Here is a 25,529-nt window from a genome sequence, read left to right as displayed (position 1 = left end):
ATCAGGCTCGGTACCCAAAGCTGGCCATCGTTTCCCATGGTCTGAGTCATGGTTTCTGACTGGCAGAGAGGAACTGGGGAAGACGACTGGACAGCCCTTGGAAGAAGATGGAATTACAGAAACTAAACCCAGAAGCGCTCCCTTCAGAAACAGGTAGACAGTCACCCTGCGAGCCCTGCCGTGTGGACTAGAAAGATGGGAAGGATTTGCTAGGACTACAAGAAATGGAGCAGAACGAGCATCAGTCTAGCAAATCTGCCTCAGCCCAGGTAATCTGGCCCCAAAGCCAGAGTAATTCCTCTTAGAGCAAGATTGTCTCTCAGACATCTGTTTATCCACGTTCCAAGGCTTTGGCCTTCAGCTTTCCTGTCCCTCAGCAATTCCATTAGTGCAACCGCCGTCTCAGACCAGGTCTGCTGTAACACGCACGGCAGCTAGAGCCGACATCTGTGCCAGACTGCCTTGTCTAACCCTCCTCTTAACTTAGATTAAGCTTCCTCATGAGTCAACAGCATTACACCCTTCTAACAGCTTCCAAGATTTAAGATGCCTTAGTCTCAGGGCATGAGAGACTTGTCAAAATTCCCTGAAACTAAACAGGGTTGAAGTGTTTGGGGGGCAGACACACATGGCTGAATACCCTCTGTTGCTATATATGTACTTAATTAATGTAGATCACTATTTGCTTAAAGGTGACATAAGATGTCCTCTGCGGTGATGGTATGAACGTGCAACAGAAAGGCTGAGGAGGCACCTGACTCGTGGGTCTCCATCCATGCTTACGTTACCCAGCAAATGCAGGTGTCCAGCACGTGCTGCTACAATTTTAGGAAGGATGTGCACGTCATGGCAAAGAGCAGTAGAGATGCTGACCTCACTGCAAGGGATTTCCTTTCTCTTGTTAAGTAGGAGAGGTCCATCATCTCAACTGAACATCTAGGCTGTTCAGGGGGGCGGTGGAAAAAGAGTGTGGTACATGTAGTCCCATTTCTGTCAGCCTGAGCTCGCGTCACCCAGCGAAGCTGGAAGAGCCCAACCAGGGAGAGCGTGGCCTTTAGCTGCTGCTCTACGTCCGCTCTGACAAAACCAGCTCCCTCGCTGGACAGCATCATCTGCTGAAGGGTGTCAGAACTGTTTAACTGGGAAGCAATAAGGTGCAAAGGTTTTTTGTTTTGGTTTTTTGGCTGCCTTATCAGCCACACGCCAGACATCAGAAGGAAACGGAGTAACCACTACAAGAGGACACAGCCTCAAGCTTCGCCAGGGGAGGTTCAGGTTAGACATTAGGAAGCATTTCTTCTCAGCAAGGGTCATTAGCCATTGGAAGGGGCTGCCCAGGGAGGTGGTGGAGTCACCATCTCTGGAGGGGTTTAAGAACAGACTGGACATGGCACTTAGTGCCCTGGTCTAGTTGCCATGGTGGTGTCAGGGCAATGGTTGGACTCGATGATCCCAGAGGGCTCTTCCAACCTGATTGATTCTGTGATTCTGTGATTAACGTGGGCCCAGGGCAGTGATTCAAGGTCTTACCGTGGTCGCTCTCCGTTCCCGATCGCCCCCAGTACCGGCGTCTGCGTTCGGGGCTGTGGGCGTGCCGCTCTATCACCGCTGCTATAAATCGAGTGTTACTAACTGGGGGAGAAAAAGAAACAGAACTGGTTTTAAAGAAAGTGCTTCTACTGAATTAAATCAGCGGTACAAACAGGGGAACAGGCTTTGTGCAAATGAATTCTTCTCAAATACTACTTCTTTTAAGACTACTGTCAGATGACAGAGGAGTAGGAGGAAAGAGACAGTGTTTAAATGTGGAATAGATCAAGATCCATTCAAACTCATTTACTTCACCTGCTTGGATTAATACAAGTTAGAGAATTACTGTGTCAATGCTAAAGGACCTGTGGGAACCCTGAAAGCCAACTCGAACTGGAACTAAAAGGGACTTGGAGAAGCAGTAGATGCAAGCCGTGAAACTCAGATACGCTTATTTTTCAGTCTTTGAGTGCTGACAAGAGTTTCAAATCTCGGGTATTGTTTTAGTTCTGTTTCAGTGAGGGCCCAGAGACAGGGATCTGGTCTGACACGCATCCCCAGTCAATGTTTGTTGAATGTACGTGCCAGGCTTGGCCTCCCCTTCCAAGGCTGAGCAAAGGGAGGAGTTTTCCATACCCTGTGCTGTCACAATCACAATTTTTGAGCTATTTCTGGAAGTGGTCGTGATGGGGGGGTTGGAAGAGGTAAACCTCCTCCCACACATCATCGAGACTTGTCTTTTAAAAGTAAAAAATGTAATTTTTTAGCATGAGACAAAAGGTGCACTGGAAGTTACAGTTTAAGTTCAAACATTGTTCTGTCATTTTCTAATCAGCACAGCGCGTCCTCATGTATTTTTAATTTAGCATATTAAGAAAACAAATAGCTCATTTAATCTAAGATTTTTTTACAGCAAAGTGATTTGGTACTTACTGATTCCTCTGTCTTCATGGCTGTCATCGTCTCTCTCATCCCTATCATTTTCCAGGTTCGACATTCGCACTGACATTTCTACACACAGAAAAATGCAACTGTTAAGAGAAAAATTTTGGATCATCTTACTAACGGCTGTCACCCTGGTAATACAGCGGGAGCACTTTGTGTTACTGTGTGAAGAAACGCAGTCTGAGCTTGGTGTGCTCTTTTTCCAAGACAGACAGGGCTGGGGATACTAGAGCGACCAAGCTGCTGAAGGGTCTGGAGGGTCTGACCTACGAGGAACAGCTGAGGGAGCTGGGGGTGTTTAGCCTGGAGAAGAGGAGGCTCAGAGGTGACCTTAGTGCAGTCTACAACTACCTGAAGGAGGTTGTAGTGAAGTGGGAGTTGGCCTCTTCTCCCAGGCAACTAGCGATAGGACAACAGGACACAGCCTCGAGCTTCGCCAGGGGAGGGTCAGGTTGGACATCAGGAAGCATTTCTTCTCAGCAAGGGTCATTAGCCATTGGAAGGGGCTGCCCAGGGAGGTGGTGGAGTCACCATCTCTGGAGGGGTTTAAGAAAAGCCTGGACATGGCACTTAGTGCCCTGGTCTAGTTGACATGGTGGTGTGAGGGCAATGGTTGGACTCGCTGATCCCAGAGGGCTCTTCCAACCTCATTGATTCTGTGATTCTGTGACAATGATACACCCCACATCCCGGACAGGAACGGGCTTTAAAGTTCTGAAGAAAGTGAACTGATTCAAAACAGAGCTGGGGTATAATAAAAGATGGAGATAATTAGCCCTGATCACACATCTCACCTCTGTATATTCCTACCAGTATCCTTTCTGCCAAGCACAGTTTTGTCTCTCAGACTTCAGTGGCTTTATCTATCTATGGACAGATATCCCACGAGCATCACACGGACCAGGAGCAGGGAGCACAAGTGCAAAAAGACACATCCCAAACAGCCCAGGGAGAAAGGGTGTGAAAACTGTAATGCTCCCCAAAGCAGCACTCCTGTGCAGACAGAAACATCGGCGATCGGGGTGCTAGGACAAGGTCCAGAAAGCTGTCAAGCTGGGCTTAGCCTTTCAGCTCTGGAATAAGCTTAACTGCAGCTTCCTGATGAGGTTTTTGGGCAGGCTGTCCTCGAGCAGCAGCAGGTCTGACTGCACCCTGGAGAGGGCAGCAACACACCAGCACCCTGGACGAGACTTCACTTTTAGGAGGGTTGGCAAAAGGGAAATAAAACGGGGTGAAGCACTGAAATAAAACCAAGGAAAGAGGTTTTGGCTTTTTTTTTTTTGTTGGTTGGTTTTGTGGGTTTGTTTTGGTTTGGGCTTGGTTTGGTTTTAATTCCCACCCTACTATTTCTCTCTCAAGAGTTATCAGCTCACCCTGGGCAGCCAAAGGTGACATGTGCTGGTGACTCCTCCGATGTATCTGGTGGCGATACGCGTAGACTGCTAGGACAAGCACCATGATGCAGCCCATAATGCCTCCAGCCACTGGGCCGACCGGTGCGCTTTTGATCATGTTCAGAGTGATCACCTCATCTCCTAAATCAAAACAGACAAAACAGAAGAAAAAAACCATAAATGCTTTGCAGAAAGGTTTGAATCAACATCTCTGAAGATCAGAGAAGATCTTGAAGGCTTTCTAGGTGCAGTATTTATGCTAATTTACCACTTGCATAAAAGATAAAGGTGTTGGGTGAAGCTTGCTCTGACACTGAAAATGCCCATTAAATGCAGTTAAATGCAGCATCAGTTCAGCAAGGCAGAGTTACCTATTGCTCCCAAGTCATCCACGTAGGGGCTCTTTGCTCCCACAATGCCGCCGAAGCATTCCTTCTGAGGGGCACAATAGGACTTATCCAGGTGGGTCTTCCCATCGCTGTCCACCATACACCACTCGCAGTCCAACACACCGAAGCAATCCCTGAAAATTCAAACCGAAAGGAGACCATGTTTACTTTCAAGTTCGACACTTCTCACTTGGCATAGCTCACTCTATTTTAGAATAGACAGAGGGAGGCCAAAATCATCTGTAAACGCTCACATACCGGGAGTCGGCCTCTTCTCCCAGGCAACTAGTGATAGGACAAGAGGACACAGCCTCAAGCTTGGCCAGGGGAGGTTCAGGTTGGACGTTAGGAAGCATTTCTTCTCAGCAAGGGTCATTAGCCATTGGAAGGGGCTGCCCAGGGAGGTGGTGGAGTCACCATCTCTGGAGGGGTTTAAGACAAGACTGGACATGGCACTTAGTGCCCTGGTCTAGTTGCCATGGTGGTGTCAGGGCAATGGTTGGACTCGCTGATCCCAGAGGGCTCTTCCAACCTGACTGATTCTGTCATTCTGTTTGGCCACAAGAAACTCCTCATTAAAACGCTCAAGTACCACACAGGAAGTTAGACAGGGAAGCTGCATCTTCAGCGTGCATCTTCCCAGCCTGTTTGCTTTGGTTTTCTGCTCCGTCACTCAGCCTGAGCAAAGGGAGAACTTCCTACTTGTAACTCCTCCAGTGAGACATTTCTCAGCATGGTGGAGTCTGACTGCAGTTCCACCCTTTGTCTGCAATCCTTTGGAAGATGGAAGAAAGGATTTGGAAAGGCTGGTCAGAGCACGATATGTCCTAAGCAATCTCAGCTCCCTGGAGACTGCTCATAACTAGCAAAAAATAAGTAAGTCCTCAAGCTTCTCTATGTAATGCCAGGAGAACAGAGAAGCAGGAACCTAAGCTGACAGGCAGCTACCATCTCAGCCTACTTTCTGTGAACACTTTAGTCCACACATTCCTCCAGAAGACAAACACAGCAGCACTATCCATTTTATCCAGTCTTTTATGTGTTTAAGACAAGACTGGACATGGCACTTTGTGCCCTGGTCTAGTTGCCATGGTGGTGTCAGGGCAATGGTTGGACTCGATGATCCCAGAGGGCTCTTCCAACCTGACTGAGTCTGTGATTTTGCTAAAAGGAAGAATTGGTTGTCCTTCCAACCGCAGATCATTCCACTTGCACAGCCTTCAGTTCCCAGAGTCACCCAGTGTGACGGGGAAGCCACTGGTTTGCTATTAATGGTGTTACGTGACTCAAACAGGAGTACTGGGGTCTTGTTTCTGCACTGGAGCACAATGTCATCACTGGTGTGTGCTATACTATGTCATGCTGGCATCAGACATTTTTTCCTTCTCTATTTTTTCTCTAAACCGTGTAAGGCAGAGCTATTTTCACTTAATTATTTCAAGACCACGGTATATTCTGAGGGACGGGGAACACCACTTTACCCGCTCTCTGTTCTCTGGTTGCACTGAGTGTTAATGCACTGCGGGAGGGCGTCCTGTAGGCTCGGATCGATGGCTGTGAAAGTCATTGGCTCCTGGTGAACTTCACAACTCGGATTCCTATAGTGGGGCAAAAAGTAAAGCCTTATTTATAAGAAACAGTCAAAACATAATCAATGAAAAACATCATTTTTACATATTACATATCATCTGCTTAATTATACTAAAAATACCACCTAGTTTATCCTGCTGACATCTGTAAGTCAGCAAGAACAAACAATTAATTTTGTTAATTTACTTCTGTCACACGCTGTTCCGTTAGCAGAGCGTCGTTCTCACCTGCTTTCGGCGTTCGTGAGGTTGCCGGTGCATTCGTTTACCTCCAGAGGGCATTCGCAAGGGCACTCGCACTCGTTCTGTTCCATCCTTCAGGGGCAGAAAACACACCAAAAACCCCATCAGATGTTACACCCCGATTCCAACCCCACGGTGCAGCTGCGCAGCGGCGGTTCACCATGGAGAGGGCTGTTCAGTAACCCTCCTCCTTCCCCCAGAACACAGGGATTGCCCCCATTCTGCACTGGGGCTGAGGGCAATGTGTTAATGGAGCCTCTCTCATCTGTTACCCACCCACAGGATCACAGAATCAACCAGGTTGGAAGAGCCCTCTGGGATCATCGAGTCCAACCGTTGCCCTGACACTACCATGTCAACTAGACCAGGGCACTAAGTGCCATGTCCAGGCTTTTCTTAAACGCCTCCAGAGATGGTGACTCCACCACCTCCCTGGGCAGCCCCTTCCAATGGCTAATGACCCTTGCTGAGAAGAAATGCTTCCTAATGTCCAACCTGAACCTCCCCTGGCCAAGCTTGAGGCTGTGTCCTCTTGTCCTATCGCTAGTTGCCTGGGAGAAGAGGCTGACTCCCACTGCACTACAACCTCCCTTCAGGTAGTTGTAGACTGCACTAAGGTCACCTCTGAGCCTCCTCTTCTCCAGGCTAAACACCCCCAGCTCCCTCAGCCGTTCCTCAGAGGTCAGACCCTCCAGACCCTTCCCCAGCTTGGTCGCCCTCCTCTGGACTCGCTCCAACACCTCAACATCTTTCTTGAAGTGCGGGGCCCAGAACTGGACACAGTACTCAAGGTGCAGCCTCACCAGTGCCGAGTACAGAGGGACAATCCCTTCCCCAGACCGGCTGGCTACACTATTCCTACTAGAGGCCAGGATGCCATTGGCCTTCTTGGCCACCTGGGCACACTGCTGGCTCATGTTTAGCCGGCTGTGGATCAGCACCCCCAGGTCTCATTCCGCCGGGCCGCTTTCTAACCACTCTTCTCCCAGCCTGTAGCGCTGAATCAGTCAGTCTTTGACATTATCTACCCAAAGTGCACAAACAAGACAAGAACAGACTCCCCAGTGTTTTAATACACTGACATTGTGGCAAAGGATTAGAGGTTTGCTCAGACACCGTGCCCCTTACAAACAGCACAGGCAAAGCAACTATTCTGTTTTCACTTCAGTTTTGCACTGCCTGTTTTCACTTGGCTTATAAAATAAATGTGATTTTATCATGGAATCAGAGAATGGTTTGGGTTGGAAGGGACCTTAAAGATCATCTTGTTCCAACCCCCTGCCACGGGCAGGGACACCTTCCACCAGACCAGGCTGCTCCAAGCCCCATCCAACCTGGCCTTGAACACTGCCAGGGAGGGGGCAGCCACAGCTTCTCTGGGCAACCTGGGCCAGGGTCTCACTATCCTAAAAAGTTTCAAAAGTTTTCTAAACCTTGACTCAAGAAGGAGGGAAGAAGTCAGTGCCTGGCCCAGCCCTGCCCACCTGTGGCAGTTGAGGCAGAGCCTGTCCACCATACTGCAGGCACAGAAGGCGAGTGAATCGCAGGTCTCGTTGACGATTCCCACGAAGGCGTTGGTGCCTGGGATTCTCGTCAGCCTGTACTTGGAGCAGTGACTGCCGTGCACAAGGTTTGTCAGATCACCCTAGGAAAGAAAAAGAAGTAGTGTTAATGGTGTAGCGAGTAACGGTGTAGCAAGTTATGGTGTAACTCTGGTTTTTAGGGAGCTAAAGACTTGCCTCCTTCCAAGGAAACCTACAGAGCTGAGGGAACACAAATGTGTGCGAGTGCCACCTTCACAAATAAGAGCCTTACAAAATTGTTCATCAACCTGTTGAATTTTGCTTCCAAGCTACTGCTGGGTGGAAAGACTTTGCTGAAGATAGAAAAAATACACGTAGCTTGTAAACATTACGAGACGTGGCAGCAGCGCTGAGTCCGATACCCTGCCGACAGCAGGTTACGTTTCACCCCATCGCATCGCTCACCGACCCGTCCCCACTGGGCTGGCCATGGGTGACCCTGCAAAGAGGCTCTGCTCTGATGGGAGGCACCATCACGACTTGTTGAAAACTTCCTGGCACATGTGCTATAAAAAAATACCCCACAGCACCGTACAGCTGCGATCTGTTTGGTAGGAGACTCATTCCCGAGTCCTATTTGCATGGCACAACCCTCCCTTTTTCCTCTGTCCCACACAATTTCCTTTGCAGTAATACACTTTCTATTTTGCATTTCAAGTGTGGGGAAAATGTTTAAGCCTAACTGACATAAATCAACAAACTCTGACATAACTTTCAAGTATTTTTGACAGTCATTTCCCACCTTCTCCTCCCAGTAATAATTGAAAAGTATTATTCAAAGAGCAGCTTCTCCCACAGAGCTTAACAGCTTTTGAATAATTCTGCAGTGATCTTGCCAGGGTGGCTCTGTGGCACTGCACGTGGCATTCGTGGCCCAGCGAGATGACAGCCCCTGGCTTAGACCTCTCAGCACAAGAGGAAGATCATGGATGACCCACGGGGACTGCAGAGCATTCACATCTCCAAAGGCTGCAGTTTCACTCTGCAATTAGCATCAGTAAATGCATTTATTTGGTCACCTGGCTAAAAGATATTAGTGACCTTTACTAGCAGTGTCACAGGAGGACGTGACACTGGTCAGAGATGGAAGCCCAAAGCAAAAAATCCCAACTACTACTGGAAACGCCTCACCCAGCAACCGAGAACTTATCTTCATGGTGCTGGATGAGCTTTGCAGACATCAACCACAGCTGGCCAGCGATCACATCCACAATCCCTTGTGTGTCAACTGACTCCCCGCCGAGCCCAGATCGCTGGTGTTGTGTTTGGAGAGGGTGAGCAGAGGCCAACCCACCCGGCAGGCTGGCTTCCAGCCCCGGCTGCTGATCCTGGCAAGGATCTGCGCCTCCACCAAAAGAAACCCAACCCAACCAAAGTACATTCAAAAGCAAAATAAAACAGAAAAACACACTTACCACTAAGCTGGTGTTAAATTTATAAAACCGCTGAACTGTTCTGTCGCTGAAGCTGTTGCAGAGGTTTTTCTTGACGAAGTTTGGGTGGTTCAGAATGTCGTTTGCTACCAAAGGCTCCTAAGTGAAAAAGCAGAGGATTTTATGCCTTTGAAATCAGACACAAAATAGCAGCTTCTCTACAGTCCTCATCCCCTCAGACGTTAGAAAAGTGATGAATAAAGCAAGAAAAAAGGAGCCAGACCTTGTGCGTAATGTGCTGCTGCTCCACCGGTGCGTGTCCTTTGGGATCGATGAGGGTGGGGTGAGCCACGAGGTACCCTCTGTCCTCCATGATAAAGCACCTGCCCCAAAACAAACAAAGCGAGACCTTCCCGTTAGACCTCCTTGGGCTTTAGAGAAATACAGTGAAATAAAACATGGTCTTAAATCTACAGCTAGAGAAAGAATTTTTAAAGGCTTCCATTTGGTGACCAAGCTGGTGAAGGGTCTGGAGGGTCTAACCTATGAGGAACGGCTGAGGGAGCTGGGGGTGTTTAGCCTGGAGAAGAGGAGGCTCAGAGGTAACCTTAGTGCAGTCTACAACTACCTGAAGGGAGGTTGTAGTGGAGTAGGAGTTGGCCTCTTCTCCCAGGCAACCAGCGATAGGACAAGAGGACACAGCCTCAAGCTTGGCCAGGGGAGGTTCAGGTTGGCCATTAGGAAGCATTTCTTCTCAGCAAGGGTCATTAGCCATTGGAAGGGGCTGCCCAGGGAGGTGCTGGAGTCACCATCTCTGGAGGGGTTTAAGAAAAGCCTGGCCATGGCACTTAGTGCCCTGGTCTAGTTGCCATGGTGGTGTCAGGGCAATGGATGGACTCAATGATCCCAGAGGGCTCTTCCAACCTGATTGATTCTGTGTTTCTGTGATCAAGGACTTGAAAATGGAATCGATGAGAAACAGAAAGGAAAACTGATCAGTGCGTTGTCTTGTCTGATCGGGGGAGACCCAGAAATAAATGAAGCATAATGAGCTTGGAAAGCTCGAACAGTTTATTAATCTACTATGTTACTAATTAAACAGACATTTCACACTCTCCTTTAATGACCTCCTGCTTTAGAATTCAATTTTAACGGGGAGATAAATCACTCCTGTTCACTCTCAGCCCTGCCAACCTTTCCTCTCCCTTTTCAGCTCTTCCCATTAGTTTCCCATGCAATCTCAGGGACACGCTGTCGGATCTGTGCCCCTGTCTAGAAACCAGTGCTGCCAGGTTTGAACCCGTCGTGTTTTCGGCGTCTCCCGTAGAATGTAGGAACAGAATAAAGTGTCTGACCCGGGTGATCATTAATAGTTTTTAACTGGGGGGGAAGAAATGCCAAACCAGAAATCCTGGCATTTTTTTTATACACCATAAAATATATAAAAAAATACCCAAACCAAACCAGACAAGAACTGGGAGGATGACAGAAAACCACTTCCCTTCCCAAATTTAAGGTTTAAAAACAAACAAAGAAACAACAACGCCCAAACCATGTTATCAAGTTACTCCAGATCCAAACCAGAGTCTTCCCCAGTGTGATTTTGCAACAAAGGGTAATGGAAAGAGGAACAATTAAGCTACACATAGGTCTAAATAAAATTAGATACTCCAGATGAAATCAGACTACTTCTGACTAGTGCTGTGCTATGTATTTCTGAGAAAAATATAATAAAAGTATATTTTAACAATCATAGTTAAAATAACTAGAGTTAATACATCATTATTACACGCTCACAGTAACTAAATAGGTAAAATGAAAACAAACAGAGAAGAATGGGAAGTGTGTTTTGTAATAATGTTTTTTTTGCCCAGGATTTCAGTGAAGTCTAAATATAGCCAAAAAATAATAATCAGTTATCCTCCCTTTTTGTATTCCTGCAGACTGTTTAGTCAGCTGACGACAGTTTGATCTGGAATAACAAAAAAGTCCACATAATCTTTACGAGAAGAACAAGCACAAATTTTAGTGGAAATCAGAGAACACACATTGAAAGTAGCAGAATCCTAGAATAAATTAAGTTGGAAAGTACCTCTGGGTCATCTGGTTAAAGGGAAAAAAAAAGGCTTTAGAGATCTGTTTCCTGGAAGGAACAACTCACCTTATTTTGTTTCCTCCGTCTTGGTTACAAACTGGCAGCAGGTCCATGAGAACTTTGTAGAAGTATCGGAGGGTGAAGTCAATGCCCATGACTGCCACCGAATGTCCTGAAGACAACTGTGCACTGCAAAGAGGGGAGGCAAAAAAAGGAAAAAGGCTTTGACAGCTGTATTAATAATTAATATTTTAATTACTCAGCGCTCTACTTGAAGAGTGGACTGGCTGCCCTGGCATGTAAATGACCAGGTGAAACACACACCTCCACACTGATGCTCAGTCCACCCTGCTTGTGGTTAAATGAACAGTTACAGCAGCTGTAAACGGCCAGAACAGTGTTGTAACAGTGTGTCTCTCCACTTAAATTGTACCTCGTACTACCGCTTAGTAGATGAGGGCAGGGCTGTGGTGTGGATGTCGTCTGTCTAGACTTCAGTAAGGCATTCGACACTGTCTCCCACAGCATCCTCCTGGACAAACTGGCTGCCCAGGGCTTGGATGGGTGGACTCTTCGATGGGTTAAAAACTGGCTGGATGGCCGAGCCCAGAGAGTGGTGGGGAATGGGGCAAAGTCCAGCTGGCGGCCGGTCACTAGCGGTGTTCCCCAGGGCTCAGTTCTGGGGCCGGTGCTGTTCAATATCTTTATAGATGATCTAGACGTAGGGATCGAGTGCACCCTCAGTAAATTTGCAGATGACACCAAGCTGGGTGGGAGTGTCGATCTGCTGGAGGGTAGGAAGGCCCTACAGAGAGATCTGGACAGGTTGGATAGATGGGCCGAGACCAACGGCATGAGGTTCAACAAGAACAAGTGCCGGGTCTGACACTTGGGCCACAACAACCCCCTGCAGCGCTACAGGCTGGGGGAAGAGTGGTTAGAAAGCGGCCCGGCGGAAAGAGACCTGGGGGTGCTGATGGACAGCCGGCTAAACATGAGCCAGCAGTGTGCCCAGGTGGCCAAGAAGGCCAATGGCATCCTGGCCTCTAGTAGGAATAGTGTAGCCAGCCGGTCTGGGGAAGTGATCGTCCCTCTGTACTCGGCACTGGCGAGGCCGCACCTTGAATCCTGGGTCCAGTTCTGGGCCCCGCACTTCAAGAAAGATGTTGAGGTGTTGGAGCGAGTCCAGAGGAGGGCGACCAAGCTGGTGAAGTGTCTGGAGGGTCTGACCTCCGAGGAACGGCTGAGGGAGCTGGGGGTGTTTAGCCTGGAGAAGAGGAGGCTCAGAGGTGACCTTAGTGCAGTCTACAACTACCTGAAGGGAGGTTGTAGCGCAGTGGGAGTCGGCCTCTTCTCCCAGGCAACCAGCGATAGGACAAGAGGACACAGCCTCAAGCTTGGCCAGGGGAGGTTCAGGTTGGCCATTAGGAAGCATTTCTTCTCAGCAAGGGTCATTAGCCATTGGAAGGGGCTGCCCAGGGAGGTGGTGGAGTCACCATCTCTGGAGGGGTTTAAGAAAAGACTGGACATGGCACTTAGTGCCATGGTCTAGTTGCCATGGTGGTGTCAGGGCAATGGTTGGACTCGATGATCCCAGAGGGCTCTTCCAACCTGGTTGATTCTGTGATTCTGATTCTGGGAATATACACAGTTGCCTTAGCAACCGATACATCAAAGACTGACAAAACAATCTCAAGCTGATGGATGAAAAAGTATTTTCTTACAGCTCTATAAAGGTAAAAAAGTGCTACTTTTGCTAATTCGTAGCGTTTTAACTCTCCTCACCATCAGTGAAGCAAGAGCAAGAGCTCTCCTAGCAGAAGCACAGTCTTGACAGTCGTCTGAGACCATTTGGATGCTGAAAGCTCCCAACAGAAATTATATTCTATTTATGTTGTTATTTTTCCAAAACTTCCTCTCCTGGCAAATTCCCACCTTCCCCTCAGGAGAAACATCCAGATACTCAAGACCTCTTGAATAAACGCACTTAAACTAAGGCACAAATCGTCTGGGCATCAGAGCCCTGAGGTTCTGCAACAAAAGCCTTCTAATATAATAATAGAGACACAAAATGATCAGCTCATCCCCAAATGATGACAAGGGAGACACCTTTGACTTGCAACCTTTTAAAATTTACTTTTCTAAATAATTTAATCTCTGAAGACAGGAATAAAAATGTTTAGAAGATGAATACAACTGAACGGCACAGCTGGGCTACGCAAAGTAAAGGCTGCTGGCAACCTCCTATCCATATAAAACCAACTCTGTTGACTGAAGTTTGTTTGCTTTTCAAGAGGTGCAGTGAAGATGGAGTCACATCTCATTTGTAGATTTATAAATACATTATATATAAACGTATTAAATAACTTCTTGCATGAATCTTCTATCCCTAGCCTCCAAAAACGAAGACATACACAAAATGGGAATGAGAGGTGTCAGTTCCAGATAAACTCATGTTGTTATTTAAACCCCCAGAGCAGTTGCTGATGCAAGTGTGCCCATTGACTCTACTCATTCCTCCCCCACCCCTCCGTTTTGGTCTTTTAAGACCTCTTTGGGGATTATAACCACATGTGACCATAAGCTTTAGAGGTCATATTTACCCAGGAATCACACTCATATCTGCCAAACTTTGTTTAACCGTTCTTTAATCACGGTCTAATAACCCATGCGTGCTTTAAGTTCTTAAAGCTAACTGAACCATTGCTTGCTAGATAAAAATCAGGATTTTGATTAATTGCACTTCTTTTCTTACACAAGTGCTTATTTCCCTTAAGTAAATTCCTCTGTGAGAAGCACCATGCAGGCGTTAGCCCTGATAATACTCCTGCCAAAAAAGACAAGCAGATGTCCTGTGGTGGGAAATCCCAAACAAAGCCGAGACGTCTCTGAGAGGAGTAGAAAAGCGGTGTCCTGAGCTCTGCTGCCTTTGTGATCTGTATTTACCAGCACAACGTTAGAAGTTACCTTTGTACAAAGGTAAGGTGAGGTCTTGGAGCGTGTGCAGAAGCCACATGCTCAGTGAAAGTCTTGGAAGAAGCTCAGTGTTAAAAACCAAAATGAGTAACTACCACTTCTGAAACGTGGGAGAGTTTATGCTGGAAAGGTTTAGTCCATATGCTATAAACTGACCTCCTCAAACAGCCTACATCTCAAACCAAACCTCAGCCTTAGGCTGGGGGCCTGGCCACGAGGGAGCTGAAACAAAAACAGCCTGGTCCTCGAGGAAGTACAAGATGTTCAGAGAGACTGACTCCACTTCTCCTGGTGGTCGCCCAGAGGAGGGCGACCAAGCTGGTGAAGGGTCTGGAGGGTCTGACCTATGAGGAACGGCTGAGGGAGCTGGGGGTGTTTAGCCTGGAGAAGAGGAGGCTCAGAGGTGACCTTAGTGCAGTCTACAACTACCTGAAGGGAGGTTGTAGCACAGTGGGAGTCGGCCTCTTCTCCCAGGCAACTAGCGATAGGACAAGAGGACACAGCCTCAAGCTTCGCCAGGGGAGGTTCAGGTTGGACATTAGGAAGCATTTCTTCTCAGCAAGGGTCATTAGCCATTGGAAGGGGCTGCCCAGGGAGGTGGTGGAGTCACAATCTCTGGAGGGGTTTAAGAAAAGACTGGACATGGCACTTAGTGCCCTGGTCTAGTTGCCATGGTGGTGTCAGGGCAATGGTTGGACTCGATGATCCCAGAGGGCTCTTCCAACCTGGTTGATTCTGTGATTCTGTAATATGAACTGTACTGAGGATAAAACTGTACTGAGGATAACACCTAGATTCTCTTGACCAACCTCGGATGAAGATACGTTAGAATTCCCCCTTCCCTTTTTTTAAGCTATAGAAGACCAATTAGCAAAGAAAATGCTTCCTCCTGTAAGGCTATGATGTTCATTTTGGTTTTGATCCCAGAGGCACGGGCTGCTGTTTCCACTCTGATTTGTTTTATGCAACCCTGTAAGGGCTGTTGAAGGTTTGTAGGCTACTCCTCAAGTTCTTCTTACTCCTGAAAGCCCCTGTCCAGAAATGCTGAATTTGAATAGCCCAGGCGAGGAGCTCCCTCAGTTCCTGGAGTACAGACAGAGCTTTAATTGAAAGAGTTTTGTGGACTGACCTCCATTTGCAGTTAGGTAGATCTGCTTTCACTTCTTACTCCCTTCCAAACATCACCCTGGTACATAGAGCTTCAGAACTGAAGTGTGAGTAACTTCAGGAAATTTAGAGATTAGCTGTCTTGATGAAAAAGTATTTGACTACCAGCAGAGAGGGAACATATCCCAAACTGCCTCATGAAAGCGATCCCTCTCCTCCTCTGAGGTCCTTGTCTTGCATACTTGACATCTCATGTTCATCCAGGAGAACATTCTCACCAGTCAATCCTTTTTTCTATATGCTGTTATTATTCGTATAAATAAATTTGTATAAAGCTACAGAATACAAACCTTTTCATATAACATGGATTTTTCAGAGTATTTCAATATACTGTTTCCACTGAACCTACACCAGGTGAAAAGGACTTTAAAAACAGGTTTGGTTTTCAGTTCTTCAACACATAAGGAGTCGCCCAGCACGCTTCTCTCCTACCCAAAGCACATCTTGAGAGTATTCTTGCTTGACACAAACCTCAAAACACCATTTACCTGGAGGAATGGACCGTGTGGCTGATCGTAACGACATAGCCTGCCCCTCCGACATCTAAGTAGGGACCAGTAAAGGTAATTAGTCCTGGATTAGCCACTGCGTGCAAGTACCTAAGGGCAGCCAAAAAGAAACACTCCTGATTAGTGAAAAAGGGTTACTGTAAACTTGAAGACAGTATCCTTGATTCTGCAGAAACACAGAGAAACATTGAATTCTGCACTCTGTGAACAATGTGCTACCAAATTACTGCTTCTTAATATTCAAGAAGCACCCAGACCTAACGGACTTGCTCAATAAATGGTTCCTCAGCACATCCAACTGCATTAGAAAAGCTCAATTTACTTCTCAGAATACATTTCATGTCATTGTAGACATTTTTCCCCAGAACAACGATGGAGTCTCAAACTCAAAGCAAACCACTGGCAAGATTATTACTGTGTGAACAGAGGAGAAGGGACGTCCTACAGGCAGAATTCACACGTGAAAATCTGGAAGGATGTCAGAAAGCGGTTACAAATCACAATCTCTTTTAAAACTGTCCACATAAAATGAGCCACAATCACGTCAAATATCTTACTATTATTTATAAAACCTTCCAGCTGTTGGAAACACTTTTGTGTATGAAAAAGCTATTGCTTTGCTGTCCACTGTACTAACCCATGAGTCCGGTCTGCAAGTGACTGAATTCTATTTTATCACTAGTGCTTTGCTGGCATCTTCTTTCCAAACCACTGCCTTTATATATGGCTTTATATAAAAAACAAGACACTATGGCATGCTGCGGGTGGAGGCTATTTCAAAACCATGGTTTGAGAAAAAGTGAAGTGTAAAAGCAAAAAAAACCCCCCCTCCTCCCAAAACCAATAATGAAAATAATTTGAGAACTTTTTAAATGGAGGCAAGGGATTGTTAAAAGTGGGTTCAGTTCATTTACAACATGAATGCACCTTATCTGACTACAAAAAAAAGAGAGCAAAATTCCATCATCTGTCAGCAAAACCATAAATACCAACAAAAAGGATGACACATCAAACCCCACTCCAGAGCGCTCTCACGTCTCAGCCTCTCGTTTGTAATGTATACAAATATTTTCCCAAATCAGATGCTAGTGCATAATTAATAGCACACAGTCGAGGCAGCAAATTCCTACTCTAAATTAGCAAGGAAATCTGCAGTAAACAAACAAACAGACTAAAATATTAACAGCCAAAAATGGCACAGGGAGTTGAAAACGCTCCCGAATTAGCTAATCCCTAAAGGGGATGCTTGTTTTCTGAATATTTATCTTCCCATCTGCCATAGCAGGAATATGAAACAGAAACTATCACTTAAAATAAAAAGGGTTGAAATTAGAACCAATAAAGGTTTTAACTAGCTGTATTTAGCACTTTTACCCATGATGAAAACATTTCTAGTTAACCAGTTTATAGCTGGCCACAAAACAACCTGAGGCTATGAAATCGATACCAAATATTTTCCTTATTGCCCTCCAAGATTATCCAAAGCTTTGATAACAGGACCCTAAAAACTCACCATTGTCTCCTGGTGGGATCAAACGCTTTGTCCATGAGGGAGCCGGGGTAAATTCGGAGCACCCCATTGGGGGTTGCTATGTAACGGCGCACAATATAACTGTTCAGGCTACTCATTTCCATTTGGGTCATCCATTCATCGGTGACGTGACTGGTAGCCATCACTTCATTTCTGACAGAGAACTGCAAAACAAAGGCGGACCTGGCAGGGTTCCTCTAAGGCTTGCACGAAAAGATAATAAGCTGCTCGTGGGGTTTCCTAAAGAGCGATCGGGGATCATCTAAACTCAATTACTTGTTTAAAGTCTTCTCACACCAGACGGATCCGGCACATTCCAAGCAAAGGAAAAGTTTATTATAATGAAATATTGCTGTCGTTATCGCTGCAGCTTTTAGCATTTGCTTTTTGACTTCATGTAAATATAAACGCTGCTCCGCTTGCACACAAAATAGAAATTTCTCATTGATATGCCTAAGAACACAAAGATATTTCTGCTAATAATTTACTGCAGCTTTAATTTTCTAGTGTTCATTTCAATAGCTGCTTATCAACTTTTTCCTCCACCTTGGGGAGGAAGCCCTCTCCCTCCTCTCTCCACTCTTCTGGGCCTTGAAGCCCACGGCCATCTCTCCAGGCATGGGGATACCCCTCCAAACCACCACTCCAGAGCCCTGTGAGCATCAGGAGATCCGTGTTTCAGGTACTCCCCTCCGGGATGAAGGCATGGGATGGCAGGGAACCAGAGTGTCCAGGGCTGAGCAGAGCGGTCAGCGCCGAGGACGTACCTTAAGGCCAGGGTTGGCGATCAGGCGCGTGTTGTCGCTGAGGTACGCCGTGTAATGCTCCACCATCCGCTTCGTCTCGGGCTGGCTGAGGTGTTCGTAAGGAGAGGAGAAGCTGCCCGCAGACAGCATTACCGTAGGGCTTTCTAAAAATAGCAAAATATGAGAAAGTTAAGGAAAATCTATTGCCCATATTGCACGACAAACACGTTCGTACCGTGAAAGGGCACCCTCCAGCTGTTCCTCCACTCTCCCACGCTTCAGTATACAAAGCACACACCTCCTTCAGGTCAGGGGTGGACTGTGAGCAAGGGCAGGAAACGTGAAGTTTTCCACCAAAACCAGAGCACTCACCAGCACAGCTTGCCTCGCCAGGCACTGCCAACACTTATGTTACACATGAACTACCTTTCTTGCCTCAAAAGGGCCCCGCACTTCAAGAAAGAAGTTGAGGTGTTGGAGCAAGTCCAGAGGAGGGTGACCAGGCTGGTGAAGGGGCTGGAGGATCTGACCTACGAGGAACGGCTGAGGGAGCTGGGGGTGTTTAGCCTGGAGAAGAGGAGGCTCAGAGGTGACCTTAGTGCAGTCTACAACTACCTGAAGGGAGGTTGTAGCGCAGTGGGAGTCGGCCTCTTCTCCCAGGCAACTGGCGATAGGACAAGAGGACACAGCCTCAAGCTTGGCCAGGGGAGGTTCAGGTTGGACATTAGGAAGCATTTCTTCTCAGTAAAGGTCATTAGCCATTGGAAGGGGCTGCCCAGGGAGGTGGTGGAGTCACCATCTCCGGAGGGGTTTAAGAAAAGCCTGGACATGGCACTTAGTGCCCTGGTCTAGTTGACACAGTGGTGTCAGGGCAATGGTTAAACTCGATGGTCCCAGAGGGCTCTTCCAACCTGACTGATTCTGTGATTCTGTGAAAATACAGAATTCACAAAGGTAGTCCACTTACTCTGATCTCCACGTGTTATTTGGTAGACTTTAGTGCCTTTGTTCTCAAAGCCTAAGCAATTTCTGAATTACTGCTTTTCAAAAGATTACAGATGCTGTTTTCCCCTAAGAAAAGATTTTGTGCTAAAGAAGAAATTAATTATCCGTGTTTAGGTTCGCTACAGCAGAGGAAAATGAAAACGAGCACTTTCAGTCACAGACAATGACCAAATGCAGAACTGCAAGCGCAGAAGAGGGAGCTGAGCAATAAAAGTGTAGCTGTCTGGGGTGATTTTCAGAACAGAAAGTAAACTTTCATTGTGCAGAAACTGCAATACCAGACAGCTTTTTCTATTTAAAAAGAAAAACTATGATGGTGATGCAGGGCTGAAGGTTGAGAGGAACACCTTTTCTGAATATGTGACTCATGGAACCCGATTTCCCTGCGTGTAATGGTCTCCAGAGGAAAAATTTCACTGGAGTATGTGTTCTGCTTTTGCTCACATTCCTCTAAAACACATCACCATACATCCAGCAACCATATGTACTGCAGTCATCACTTAGAACTTCTATTATAGCCCTTCATCTGCTTCCCAGACCAAGTATTGCATTTTGCTTTGCATGAAGTTTTTCCACTTATCAGCTTAGCAGTGCGTTTTTGGGATATTTTCCTTTTATATCTCGTCTTTCTGGATCTAAGATAATCAAGACTAGGCACCACATTAAACAAGGAAAAAACCCTGTATTTTAAACAACTGGCAAAGCAATTTCCATTTGTCGAGTTTCTCCATAGCTCCTCCAGTCTGGTCTCATTTAGCTATTTGTGGCACTGCAATACAGCTAAGAAAATCTCACAACTGTGCCACTAATCCACCATGAGACCTTCAAACCTTGCTACAAACAAAAGCACTTAATTCAGAACTTCTTATAGCACAGATTTTAGCAAAAGCTGCAAGATTAATACTTAAATATGAAAGACTGCAACTTATGATGCTCGTGTGCTTAGGATATATTATGTGTTATAAGTTCTGTATCCTTTCCAGACACTAGAACTTACACTGCCATGGAGACTCTCCCTCTTTCCAGTAATGTTTGAGCAACTACTGAAATTAGTCAGGTAGAGCAGAAGCAGTTCAGCTTACCAAAAGCAGGAATGTGTCAGTAACCTGAGAATTTTTAAGCAGGTAAGGAGGAAGGTCTGGAAACCATCACACCACTGAAGTTCTCAGTTTCCCCCAACAGACTTGACTTCTGCCTTCCCACGGATCAATGGTATTAAATGCTTAAGGCAGTTGAAAACTTGCGTAAATTCAAAGTCAAAAAGTACTCCTGCACGACTGGCCAGGACTTCATCCTACTTATGTTATTTGTCAATAAGCTGCTTTACAGCCGAGAGAAGAGAACTTAGCTTTAAGCTTGGTGAGACATCTCTCACGCTCTCCCCACTCCACTTTCTGGGAACTTGATCGAGCAAGGCTCACAGGGTGTGTATCTCTTACTCTGATGAGCAGTCCCACTGCGTTCACCCATGGAAGTGCTCGCCATTGAGCGGGGTAGCTACGATCAATGAAGAGCTACAAGAAGGTAACAGCTGATTAGAAAATCAGCCTTGGAAATAAAAGCCTCTCAAGAGTATTTCCAGTGTTTTTTGAGAAGAGGGTGGCAGATGAGAAGAGAAGTGGGCCCCGCACTTCAAGAAAGATGTTGAGGTGTTGGAGCGAGTCCAGAGGAGGGCGATCAAGCTGGTGAAGGGTCTGGAGGGTCTGACCTACGAGGAACGGCTGAGGGAGCTGGGGGTGTTTAGCCTGGAGAAGAGGAGGCTCAGAGGTGACCTTAGTGCAGTCTACAACTACCTGAAGGGAGGTTGTAGTGGAGTGGGAGTCGGCCTCTTCTCCCAGGCAACTGGCGATAGGACAAGAGGACACAGCCTCAAGCTTCGCCAGGGGAGGTTCAGGTTGGACATTAGGAAGAATTCCTTTTCAGAAAGGGTCATTAGCCATTAGAAGGGGCTGCCCAGGGAGGTGGTGGAGTCACCATCTCTGGAGGTGTTTAAGAAAAGACTGGACATGGCACTTAGTGCCATGGTCTAGTTGACAGGGTGGTGTCAGGGCAACGGTTGGACTCGATGATCCCTGAGGTCTCTTCCAACCTGGTTGATTCTGTGATTCTGTGAGTTGTACTTTCTGCTGCCACACTCTACAGAAACACGCATGAGGTGGTCAAGACGACCTGCAAGAAAGCTTCACCTAAGGTAGCCAGCTGCTTGAAGTGCAGGCAGGCGTTCGGCTGGCCCAGCAGATCCAGTCGATGATACAGGAGCTTGCTGCTGGGGACAGTGTTGAGATTCTTCAGCTGTTTAACAGGTATTTCTGGCTGTATTACCACGACACACAGAATAAAGGACGTGTCCTGGACCTGAAAAACATGGGCAAGTCATTAAACTGAAACAAAAAAGTGGAAGTGTTACAGAAGTTATTTTCTATTTAGCATTCACTCTCTTTTCTGTAATTGCTCATCTCGTCCAGGTCTGGAAGGCAGCACCACACTTGGCCATATTCTCAAGGATCACAGTTCCCACTCTGTCTGGAAACAGACAACTCCTTTTCAAAGAAGCTAATGTGGACTTGATCCTCCAGAAAACAGAAGCATTGTGCAGATAAAATTTTCAAGCCGTATCGGTCTCCACGCAGGACAGAGACACTTGAAGAGTCTTCAACGGTCTGATTGCTGCAACTCAGTCCCATACAGCCACACTCCACCCTGCAATCATCCTGTGTGCACAGGAGCCACTAAGCTGGACAAAAGTACTTTTCCACAGACCATGCACAAAATAAAAACGTTTAGTTTTCAGGAAAAAAGATTACACTAAGACCTTCATTTTGTTGTTCAATTAGCAATAATTTCTAACACTGTTTTGTGGCTATTTTTTGAAGGGTTATTAACAGAGGAGAGGCTGCAGGCACAGGGTTGATAAAAGCACACTGGTATTCCCTTTATGAAGAATACAGACAAATTAACTCTCTAAAATAAGATTTTATCATTACCACTCTTAATTGTGTGCTGCACGAGTCACATGCTTTACTGGTTGGATATTTTAAGCATCCTATAGTACATCAGACCAGCAAAACTTGGAGCTGCCCAGCTGCTCCGCCAGGGTGTTTGATATTTAACGTAGCATTACAACATTAGACAATTAGCTCCAGACACCCTCCTATGTGAATTTCTGTTACACAACGACAGATTTAATCTCTTAAAACTGCTCAGCTTAATCTCTTAGGTTGGATTTAACTTAATACTGTGAAATGATCCACAAGTACCCTCTTGAGTTTGTTGGCACAAAGAAGCAGCCAATTATTTCTGGCATCAGCAAAATTCACCTGGATTGTATTAACTTTAGATTCCTTTTAACCCCTGGGTCAAGATTAGCGTTCAGATAGGTTCAAAAGTTAAACTGAAGAAAGGAAGACAGCTGCAAGAAGCTCTCTTAAAGCTCTTACAACTGGTAATATTGCATACACATAGTACTCAGTTTCAATGAAAGCTTTGATATAACTAATGTTTGTAAGAAAAGTGTTAAATTACAGCAAACATCATTAATGGCTGCTGATACAGTTCTGAAACAAGACAGTATCAGAGTGAAAAGCTGACAGTTTCCCCATTATATTAATTAATGGATCATACTACTCTGCCCCAAACATAGCAACACTATGAAGCAAAAGAATGACTTAATACTGCCTCAGCACATTCTTGCAGCTTCTGAGTAATTCAAACAATATATAGCAATACTTCATGCATCACTATATTCAATACATTAACGCATCCTTAAATATATGAACTTACTCTATGCCATCCTCCAACAGTGTCACTTTTATTCCTTACCATTTTCCAGGCGTAGCTGACGTTGTAGGCTTCTTTTCCAACTTCTCTCAGCTTATTTACATGCCAAGACAGCGAGGAGTTCACAGGAACCGTGATGATCTGGCTGCCCAGGGGGATGCTACATTGGCAAATGTAACATACAGCATTTCATTAAACACTGAGAAAGCTCTTAAGCAAAACCCAAAATATCATAAGATACGAAGAGATTAACTATTATCTGTCTTAGGTGAAGAAAAAGTGTATCTGTGCTGAAAATGCACTTGTGTACCACCACATTTTGAGTTAAAACACATACTCAGGGAAGACAAAGGCTAAAGAAAAACCCAGACCAAATAGTGGAAAATCTTCCCGACATGGAAGAGACATTAGAAAGACCAGCTGTGGAAACCCCTGCTTTGCACACCAAATCATAAAATGAAGAAAGCTGGAGGAAAAACCAAACCAGAACTGTTTGGAAACTGATGGAAAAAAAATTCCATCCAAGTATCCAGATACTGCAGGAAAAGGAACTTCACCCTATATTTTCTTAAAACTCCTCTAGAAATACTCCTAGTGCCCTAAGGACTGCTAATGTTTGGACTTGCAACTCAGATTCCTTACCTGAGGATGTTCTGGCGCACCAGCTCAAATTTAGGAATGTTCTCGTAATGGATAATATCTGTGTGCAGCGGTGGCTCAGACAGCAGGTAGGGCCTGGTAAGGGATGGGTGCATCAGAGTGTATCCTAAAAAATAAAAGACACAAAATCAGACATTGAATGCATTGTAACAACTGAGTCTAGGATGAATATTTACAGAAAAAAAAAAATACAGTAACTACATACAATTTTTGCAAAGGCTTAACAAATGTAAGTGAACAAGCAATTTTATCATCAAAGAAGCTGCAAACTAAGTTGCAAATGAAAGACAGCTCGAAGAACCAAGCAATAAAAGGAGGCTGGGATCAGAGGAAAAGAGCTGAACACACATATACACCAGTTTTGCCTTTTGCCTTACACATCTAGAAAACCTCCATGTTACACGTGTAGAAAATCTCAACAGCAAGTAAACATTTCCACAAGGAAAGTCCAATTCAGAAATTTCAAGTCATGAATCCACCTACAGCCTCCAGCTGTCTGGCAGCTCTCAGACAAAACTAACCAAACATGCAACTCATCTTTTAATAAATATTATCATTTGTTACTCATGGACTATTTAGAGACATGAGGATTAAGAGTTTCCTTTTGATGGTTAATGATCTCAGCGGGACTAAAAGAGATTATTTGAGACAAAAAGTTACCTTTATTATCAATGAGGAAAGTGTAGGAACCCAAGGAGTCCTGGTAATAGGTGACATCTTCCAAGATGTATGCAAGATTAACATCTACTCCAACAATCCCTAGCAGCAGGTTTCCAAAGTAACACGGTTTACTGACAGTCATTATCAGGCCTTAGAATGAGAGAAATAACATAAAACCATCAGTAATAATCACAGAATCCCAGAATCACTGAGGTTGGAAGAGCCCTCTGGGATCATCGAGTCCAACCATTGCCCTGACACCACCATGGCAACTAGACCATGGCACTAAATGCCATGTCCAGGCTTTTCTTAAACACATCCAGAAATATCTAGTTAATTATTTTTAGAGGAAACAGAGCGTGCGCTTTATCGTTTCAAAACATTAAACAGTTAAATTTTATATAGTATTCCTTGCTGGAATATGGACAAAAACTGGCACACACAGGTTATCTGTCATGTCTGGCTGTTGTTAGCCACTCTCCCTAATGAGTTAATTTCTATGTTTCTGATAATAAACTAAGGTACATTCAATAACTTTATTAAAATACACACGCAATTAATGTTTTGGGGTTTTTGTCAGTCTACAAGTGGAAGCCTTACGGATAAGAAATGCATTTGCATGAAAAGCCAAGATAGTATTTTGTTCCTTTAACATCATTTAAGGCAATTTAAAAAATAGGTGGTGGGGAGATGAGAGAGAATTTGTGCTTGTGAAGCAACAACAGGCATTAATTATTGCATATTCAGAATATTACACCTCCTCTGCTTATGACCCAATACGGCCACTGTACTGGGAATCATACCATAACTACCCAATGGTTTGGGACACATCTTGTGCCTGAGGTAAGAAGTCTTGGTAATACCTGATTTCTTGTCCTTTCTACACCACTGCATTTGGAAACTCGGTGACTCTTTTCCTTCAAGCCAATATAAAATTCATTTGCATGTATAAGCTTTTAAGTACACTTTGAAATTTATGTAAGACAAACCTCTATTGCACCATTTCTAATCCTTCTGTTGCTCAAACTTTCCATGATGCTTGGATATGGCTTTGTGAGAAGTAATAATACAGCTTAATTACCAAGGTGAGGAAAGGCAGAAAGTAGCAAGTGTTCTGACTCAGAAGAGATTTGCTCAGGAATAGTCTTAAATTTGTTTTGGGACTCAACACACAAGGCAAACGTGCAACCTAAACTCAGCAGCCCTTGAAAACTATTCGGCATAACCCTCAACTACTACGTACTAGCTGAGACTAGGAATATGCAAAGTCCTGAATGAAAAAATACAGAATTTGCTCAATTGTCAAAGCAATAGAAAATCACCAATGTGTTTCCTAACATCACTGTGATGGCCACGT

The 25,529-nt window shown here is 45.4% G+C and overlaps 1 protein-coding gene across 1 annotated transcript in view; it reads right to left on the bottom strand.

Annotated features, from left to right (window-relative positions):
- Positions 1 to 25,529, bottom strand: part of CACHD1 (cache domain containing 1) — a 114,039-nt gene that overhangs the window by 2,613 nt on the left and 85,897 nt on the right. Inside the window, exons 10-26 of the mRNA XM_068406188.1 lie at positions 24,173 to 24,322; positions 23,495 to 23,618; positions 22,895 to 23,012; positions 21,262 to 21,430; positions 18,092 to 18,234; positions 17,307 to 17,488; positions 15,773 to 15,883; positions 11,208 to 11,330; positions 9,330 to 9,429; positions 9,089 to 9,205; positions 7,575 to 7,735; positions 6,076 to 6,162; positions 5,740 to 5,856; positions 4,241 to 4,392; positions 3,849 to 4,010; positions 2,464 to 2,541; positions 1,531 to 1,632 (exon numbers count right to left, since the gene is read on the bottom strand). Of these exons, the coding sequence (XP_068262289.1) occupies positions 1,531 to 1,632; positions 2,464 to 2,541; positions 3,849 to 4,010; positions 4,241 to 4,392; positions 5,740 to 5,856; positions 6,076 to 6,162; positions 7,575 to 7,735; positions 9,089 to 9,205; positions 9,330 to 9,429; positions 11,208 to 11,330; positions 15,773 to 15,883; positions 17,307 to 17,488; positions 18,092 to 18,234; positions 21,262 to 21,430; positions 22,895 to 23,012; positions 23,495 to 23,618; positions 24,173 to 24,322 (2,196 nt within the window). The remainder of the gene's footprint in view (positions 1 to 1,530; positions 1,633 to 2,463; positions 2,542 to 3,848; positions 4,011 to 4,240; positions 4,393 to 5,739; positions 5,857 to 6,075; positions 6,163 to 7,574; positions 7,736 to 9,088; positions 9,206 to 9,329; positions 9,430 to 11,207; positions 11,331 to 15,772; positions 15,884 to 17,306; positions 17,489 to 18,091; positions 18,235 to 21,261; positions 21,431 to 22,894; positions 23,013 to 23,494; positions 23,619 to 24,172; positions 24,323 to 25,529) is intronic.

This window comes from Nyctibius grandis, chromosome 8 (genome assembly GCF_013368605.1).
Source record: "Nyctibius grandis isolate bNycGra1 chromosome 8, bNycGra1.pri, whole genome shotgun sequence".
Lineage (NCBI taxonomy): Eukaryota > Metazoa > Chordata > Aves > Nyctibiiformes > Nyctibiidae > Nyctibius > Nyctibius grandis.
This window is presented reverse-complemented; position numbering and strand designations above follow the sequence as displayed.